This window comes from Topomyia yanbarensis, unplaced genomic scaffold (assembly GCF_030247195.1).
Source record: "Topomyia yanbarensis strain Yona2022 unplaced genomic scaffold, ASM3024719v1 HiC_scaffold_69, whole genome shotgun sequence".
Lineage (NCBI taxonomy): Eukaryota > Metazoa > Arthropoda > Insecta > Diptera > Culicidae > Topomyia > Topomyia yanbarensis.
In genome coordinates, this window is record NW_026683924.1 from 102,776 (window position 1) to 110,686 (window position 7,911).

Genomic DNA, 7,911 nt, shown 5'->3' on the forward strand with positions numbered 1-7,911 from the left:
TACGCATACGTCGAGCCGTACCCCAAAGAATGCTCATCGCTGTTTCTCTCGTTAACCCGTCGACGAACCGGCGCCAATAACTGCGTTTTTGGCTTTCATTAGACTCTTCATTCGCCTTTCTAACGACGCGTACTGTAGATAGCTAGCGGGTAACCCGTCTTCCCGGAAGGCCTTATATGCAGTGGACTTTTCCGCGTACAGCTCTGAGCACTCTTTATCCCACCACAGGGTGGGAGACCGTCCATGAATATTCGCGCTGGTACTGGTTTAGTCTGAGCTTGATTCGCACTGTCGAGAATCAAGCCAGCCAAAAACCTGTACTCTTCCTCCGGAGGAAGTTCTTGAGTGGATTCGATTTTAACGGATATCGCGGTAACTCTTCTAATCAATGTTCCGTGTGAGGTCATACGAGACATTGATTGTTTCCGATGGTCTTGAACTGTTAGCAATTGAAATCACGATAGGCAAATGATGGCTACCGTGGGGATCAGGGATCATCTTCCACCTGCAATCTAACTGTAGCGATGTCGAGCAAAGCGATAAATCCAACGCGCTTGCGCGTGCTGGTGGTGTAGGAATCCGCGTAATTTCTCCCGTGTTTAAGATGGTCATGTTGAAATTGTCGCAAAGATCTTGGATTAATGTTGATCTATTATCATCATGAAGACAGCCCCATACCGTACCGTGCGAGTTAAAGTCTCCCAGAACTAGCCGCGGTGCCGGTAAGGATTCCGTGATATTACAAAGCGTTCGGTGCCTTACCGAGGCTCTAGGAGGAATGTAGATGGAAGCAATGCAAAGGTCTTTACGTTTGATTAGAACTTGACAAGCGACAATTTCAATGCCTGGTGTCGAAGGGAGGTTAATTCGGTTGAAAGAATAGCACTTTTTGATCCCCAAAAGTACTCCTCCATAAGGGTTTTCTCGATCCAGACGGATTATATTAAAGTCGTGGAAGTTGAGATTTATATCGGAAGTTAACCAGGTTTCACATAATGCGAAAGCATTACATTTTAAACTGTTTAGTAAGAATTTGAAGGAATCGATTTTCGGGAGGATACTTCTGCAATTCCACTGTAGGACAGTGATCGAATCAGTGACATCGTTTGATGACTTAGCCATCGAAGGATACGATCGCTGCAAGGAGGGGTCATTTAGCAGTCAACTGTTTCAAAAATGTTTGCACCATAGGGAGAAAATGTATCAGAATGCTTTTAAGAGGATCAGTAACATTGAAAGCTGTGAAAATTAAGTCCACTATGTCAGAAAATTTCATTAGTCCGCTACTGGACTGAGTATCTGTTTGAAAAAAGGGAACACTTGGGGTTTTTGGTGTCCCTGGAAGTGGTGGATACTCCTTTTTAGAATTAAAATTTCCAAGTCCTGGAGCAACTTGCTTCGGCTTTAGTGCATCACTTCCATTGGATTTATTGATTGTAGTTGGCGCACTCTGAGTGGACGACACCTTGGCACCCTTACGAGGCAATCTAGGGGAGGCTAGATTTTTCCTCTTCCTGGACTCCCCTGAGTTAACCAAAGATGTTCCCTCTTGTGGGTCGTCAGATTCTTGCTCAACGCCAATCAAAAGAGGAAAGGAATTTTCGGAAGGTACAGATGACGAAGCATTCTTAAGAATTTCTTCATAAGAGCGCTTCGAGCGTTCCTTAAGGGAGCGCTTAATTTTATCCCCGCGCTGTTTGTACGCGGGGCATGTTTTAAGATCATGCGGAAGGCCCCCGCAGTAAATACATTTTTCAGTTTCTCCACCGCAAGAGTCATCCTCATGTTCTCCCTCGCATTTGCCGCACCTTTTCTTATTGCCACAATAGGTGGCTGTGTGGCCCAGCTGCTTGCAATTGCTGCAGTTCATTACCCGCGGTACAAACAGGCGAACAGGTAGACGAACCTTATCCAGGAGGAGATAGTTGGGGAGGGAAGACCCAGAGAAAGTCACCCGAAGCGAGTTTGACAATGAATAAGTTGTCTTATTATTCTCAGTTTTTGCTGATCCTGATTTTGATACCTACAGATTAATAAAATCTCGTGCTCGTCGTTGGTACTGGTTATCATCCCATCATCTACCCAATAACGCTATCATCACCTGTACTGAGGTGAATAAAAATCTAACACGCGATTTCAACCGACTGACCGTGGAGAAAAGCATTCGGAACAAGTGTGGATACGATTTGGCTGGAAAACCGCATCTGCAACGTGAATCATCCATGCTCAACACGACACACAGCGATTGCCGCCCGGCATCAGGGTTCATTGCAGGTTCCAGATTTTAATAAATACAAGGCCTGTCTTTGGACAGGCACAGGTGAGTGTCTGTCCAAATAAACAATTTTTACCAATCGGTGCTTCCTGGGTCTTCTCGATTGTTCTAGTTTAACTTCATCATCATGTCGGAGAAAAAGGTGAAACAGAAGGAGCTGAAGCGACGGAACATTATGGACTCCATTTCGCGCATCGAAATGTTCGTGACCAACTACAACGAGGATCGAGACCTTCAAGAAGTAGCGATACGGTTGGGTAAGCTGGATACATTGATGGAGAATTTTGAGGCAATACAAGGTGAATATGAATCATTTGACGACTCGGAAGCATTTATGGCTGGTAATATGGAAATAAGCGCAAACGTAGAAGAAACCTTTTTTCGGGTTAATTCGGCTTGGTCTCGATAATCCCTCCCCCTGCTCCAACGCTAGCGCAACCCCATCCCGTCGGTCCAGTAGTTCTCCATATGGTCGGCGTGAAACTTCCTCCAATTGCATTACCCGAATTTGATGGCGATCTGAACGAGTGGCTTACGTTTCACGACTCGTTTATTTCACTCATTCACTCCTCAGCAGAGATACCCTGTATTCAGAAATTTCACTACCTTCGATCGTCGCTGAAAGGAGACGCGCTCAAATTGATAGAATCTTTGACGATTACTGTCAATAATTATGCAGTTGGATGGGAAGCACTTTTAGCTCGATATTCCAATAAGTATTTGTTGAAGAAAAAACATTTGCAATCGTTGATGGTCCACTCGAAGCTTACTGGAAAATCCCCCCTAGCACTTCGAACAATGGTAGAAGATTTTCAACGTCATGTGAAAACTCTGACGCAATTAGGCGAACCAACGCAACACTGGAGCAGTCTTCTCGTCCAACTTCTTAGTTCCAGATTAGACGACGGAACCCTCAAGTATTGGGAAGAATATGTATCCGATGATGCCGAGCCTACATACACTAATCTCATTAATTTCTTAACTAAAAAATCCCGAGCAATGGAATCGTTGTTGATTGGCACTGATCAGGCATCTAATTACCACAGCAAACAAAACTCTACTCCAAAGCAGTCGAAGCAAACCCATAACCCCTCCACCAATCGGATTAACAGTTTTGCGGCTACAGACACTCCCCAACCTGTATGTCTAGCGTGCAACCAGTATCATTTGTTGGTCAAATGCCCAGTTTTCGAAAGAATGCCTTTGAAGGATAGGTTAAATATCGTCAACACTCGTAAGATTTGCAGCAATTGTTTTAGGAGTGACCACTTTGTTCGGAAATGTGCATCCACTTTTTCTTGTCGCTTGTGTCAAAAGCGTCACCACACGTTGCTTCATTCAGGATTTGAGGTTACAAATAGCAACGATATTTCAAACCTTCATACGCGAAATTCTCATCATCCTCAGCCAACTAGCTCCAATTTTGCCCGAGTTGACGAAGAAAGACAGATTTTTGCTTGTACGCCAGTATCTTCGAACGCAGCAGCATATCTCAAACCCACGAACGTACTTTTATCGACTGCCGTGATTGTGATTATGGATGGTTATGGGAAGGAATCTTTGGCACGAGCGTTGTTGGATTCGGGCTCGCAGTGCAATCTGATAAGTGAGCGACTTTGTCAGCAGCTTCGCCTACCTAGACATCGTATCGATCAATCTATCTCCGGGGTTGGAGAATTAAATCTTCGTGTTTCTGGTTCGGTACAAACCAAAATCAAATCGAGAATAGGAAGGTTCTCATGTCAGATTGATTGCTTGGTACTTCGTCATCTCACATCGCATCTCCCAGCGGTATCGTTACCCTCTGTTAAATGGAACATCCCTAATGAGTTACCTCTTGCCGACCCAGAGTTCAATGTTTCGCGGAAAGTGGATCTCATCATTGGAGTGGAATATTTCTTCACGATGCTTAAAGGTGGCCGGATAGATTTAGGTACATCGTTTCCGATACTCGCCGAGAGTGTTTTCGGTTGGGTTGTTTCGGGTAAAACGGACTTTGAAACCCAAAACGTAACCTGTCGTGTTTCCACCCTAAAGTCTATTGACCGCAATTTGGAGCGGTTTTGGAAAGTAGATGAATTGGACTGGCCTAATATTACCCCATCTGAACAATATTGCGAGGATTTTTACACGAAGACAGTATCTAGAGAATCTTGTGGACGATACATGGTTAAATACCCCAAGAAGGAACAATTTTTTTGCTATGGTGGGCAATTCCCATTTGCATGCAGTCCGACGTCTACAAAGCCTAGAACGAAAATTAGACAAAGATGAAGTATTGAAGAAGAATTATCATGATTTCCTCGCAGAATTCTTGCAATTGGGGCACATGCGTGAACTGGCAGGGAATGCAGTCGATCCACCCAATGTTTTTTACCTACCACACCATGCTGTTCTTAAAGACTCGAGCAAAACAACCAAGGTACGAAGTGTGTTCGATGGGTCTGCTAAAACTAGCACAGGTTACTCCTTGAATGATGCACTTTTAATCGGACCCGTAATCCAAGACGATCTTCTCAGTTTGGTTACAAGATTCCGCAAGTACAAAGTGGCGTTACTAGCGGACATCGAAAAGATGTATCGTCAGGTTTCCATTCATCCTGATGACCGCCCCTTGCTGAGAGTTTTATGGAGATTTAGCCAGGATGAGCCTATTGCCAAATACGAGCTAACCACTGTAACTTATTGGTTGGCACCGTCGTCGTTTTTAGCCACTAGAACGCTTAAGCAGCTTGCCGATGATGAAGGTGGCACTTTCCCACTAGCTGCCTCTGCAGTAAAAAAGGATTTTTATATAGATGACTTCATCAGGGGCGAATCCAGCATCGAAAGGGCGACCTAATTGCGAAAAGAGATGAGTTGCTTACTCAATCTAGGCGGATTTCAGTTGAGAAAATGGTGTTCAAACTTCCCAGCTGCTCTAGACGGTATTCCACATGAAGATTTGGCCACACAATCTAGCAGAACTTTCGATCCAGAGGAAACTATAAAGACTTTAGGCATAAGTTGGGAGCCGTCGTCCGATCTATTCCGCTTTGATATAAACACTAACGCAGTTACTGAACCGATTACCAAACGAAGCATTCTTTCGGCTATTGCTCGATTATATGATCCGCTCGGATTGATTGCCCCGATTATAATTCGAGCTAAAATGCTTCTTCAATTGCTGTGGACGTTATCGCTAGATTGGGATGAAGATGTACCGGGCGAGGTACAGACGAGGTGGAAAGGTTTCGCTTCGGAACTGCCTGATTTGTCATCGTATCGTATTAGCCGCTACGCATTTGGTGAAGGTGATATACAATTACATTGCTTTGCAGACGCATCGAAGGCAGTGTATGGGACATGTGTTTATGCTCGATCGGTTGATGCATTAGGAGGAGTGAAGGTTGAGCTCATCGCATCAAAATCGAGGGTAGGCCCACTAAAACGACGCAGCATCCCACGGCTGGAATTATGTGCGGTACAACTTGCTGCACATCTTTATGAGAAAGATTATTCAGCTTTAGATATGAAGTTTTCGTCAGTATGGTTTTGGTCGGATTCTACTGTGGTTCTACACTGGCTCAGTTCGCCCCCTCACACCTGGAAGGCCTTTATTGCGAACAGAGTAGCAGACATCCAAGAAACAACCCGTGGTGGCAAATGGTGTCACGTTCCTGGTGCAACCAACCCGGCTGATTTAGTTTCCCGCGATATGACAGTGGAGCAGTTAGGGAATATCAGTGAATGGAGACATGGACTACATTGGATGCAGGGGGAATTGGATGACTGGCCGAAACAGAACTGGATAACATCGACCACACACTCGCATGAAGAACTGGAACGCAAACACTCTGTCCTTACTATTCAAACCCCAACGCTACCCAACCCCTTAGTAGCCCGTTTTTCGTCCTATCTTAAAATGGTACGTACGACCGCGTATTGCCTGCGGTTTTTTTTCATAATGCTAGAGGCGGAAAACGAACAACCTCTACAGTATTATTGGTTCACGAATTGGAGCGAGCAAAAACGGTTCTGGTAAAGATCGTACAAAGGGAATGCTTCGATCAAGAATTGAAACAACTCAAGCAAGGCAAAAATGTTACCAAGCAGTCCAGTTTGAAGCTTTTGAATCCGTTTGTCGATTCTTCTGGCCTAATTCGAGTTGGTGGCCGGCTCAAACTGTCAGATGAGATTTACAGTACCCGGCACCCAATATTACTACCTGGATGTCATCACTTCACTCGCCTACTCCTAATGTCGTATCATCTTCAACTGCTTCATGGGGGAATCGCGCTCACGCTCGTAGTTGTTCGAAACGAATATTGGCCAATAAATGGGAAACGAGCTGTACGCAGCAAAATTCGTCGTTGCTATAATTGTGTTCGTGCCAATCCGCAACCAATAAACCAACCTATGGGACAGCTTCCGCATGCGCGAGTTACCCCTAGCCGCCCATTCTCTCGCACTGGTATTGATTATTGCGGCCCAGTGTATATTAAATCCACTAATCGTAAAACCGCTCCAGCGAAGGCCTATATAGCTCTGTTCGTGTGTTTCTGTACACATTGAACTTGTTGGTGATTTGTCCACGTCTGCCTTTATGTCTGCTTTAAGACGCTTCGTTGCTAGACGAGGTCGACCCGAACATCTTTTTTCGGATAATGCCACAAATTTTATAGGCGCAAAAAACGAGCTTCATGCCCTTTATAAAATGCTTACCAACCACACCGAAATAGACCGTATCGCTACCAGTCTCGCAACGGAGGGAATCACATGGCACATGATACCCCCACGTGCCCCAAATTTCGGTGGCCTCTGGGAGGCAGCCGTGAAGGTGGCCAAACGTCACCTCGTTCGTCAATTGGGCAACACCGTATTGTTCTACGAAGACTTGCTGACGATTCTAGCGCAGATAGAGAGCTGTATGAATTCCCGCCCGCTTGTTTCTCTATCGGAGGATCCCAACGATCTGCACGCCCTAACGCCGGGGCGTTTTCTTGTTGGTTCTTCTCTCCAAGCCATCTCTGATCCAGATTGGAGAGAGTACCGATAAATCGATTGAATCGATTCCAGTTCGTCCAGCAGAAAGTTCAGCACTTTTGGTACCGCTGGAGAAACGAGTACCTGAAAGAACTACAACGACAAGCTACCGTAAACCCAGAAAAAGTCAACCTTAAGGTTGGCCAGGTGGTGATCCTGCAAGACCAGCTTTTATCTGTAACGCGGTGGTCATTGGCTCGAGTTGAAGAAATTTTTCCTGAAAAAGACGACGTTTCACGAGTGGTGGTTCTGCGAACACCGTCCGGAACTTACAGGCGACCCGCCTACAAGGTGTGTCCGTTACCTGATACGTTCGACGAGGATGAAGAAGTCAGCGCAACCCTCAACCAAGCTGACGACATCATTTGTTCATCAAATTAGTTTAAAAGTCAATGAAATGTATTGAGTGAAATATTTTTAGAATTATAGAGAAATTGATAATTTCAGGTGGCCGGTCATGCTAGATTTAATTAATTTAAATTAGAATCCGTCTAAAAATTGATTGCGAACGCGCCCCAATCAAATTCATTGGTGGCAATACTACAAAGTAGATTTTTCCCACGCTCTTTAGCGCCAATCACCTTTGATAGGGGATTCATCTGTCTCTTCTA

At 45.0% G+C, this 7,911-nt stretch overlaps 1 protein-coding gene across 1 annotated transcript; it reads left to right on the forward strand.

Moving 5' to 3' along the window:
- Nucleotides 1-2,402: 2,402 nt before the first annotated feature.
- Nucleotides 2,403-7,681, forward strand: LOC131696076 (uncharacterized). The gene is made up of 3 exons (XM_058984608.1): nt 2,403-2,574; nt 6,940-7,259; nt 7,334-7,681. The coding sequence occupies exons 1-3, from the start codon at nt 2,403-2,405 to the stop codon at nt 7,679-7,681; spliced, it is 840 nt and encodes a 279-aa protein (XP_058840591.1).
- The last annotated feature ends 230 nt before the right edge of the window (nt 7,682-7,911 follow it).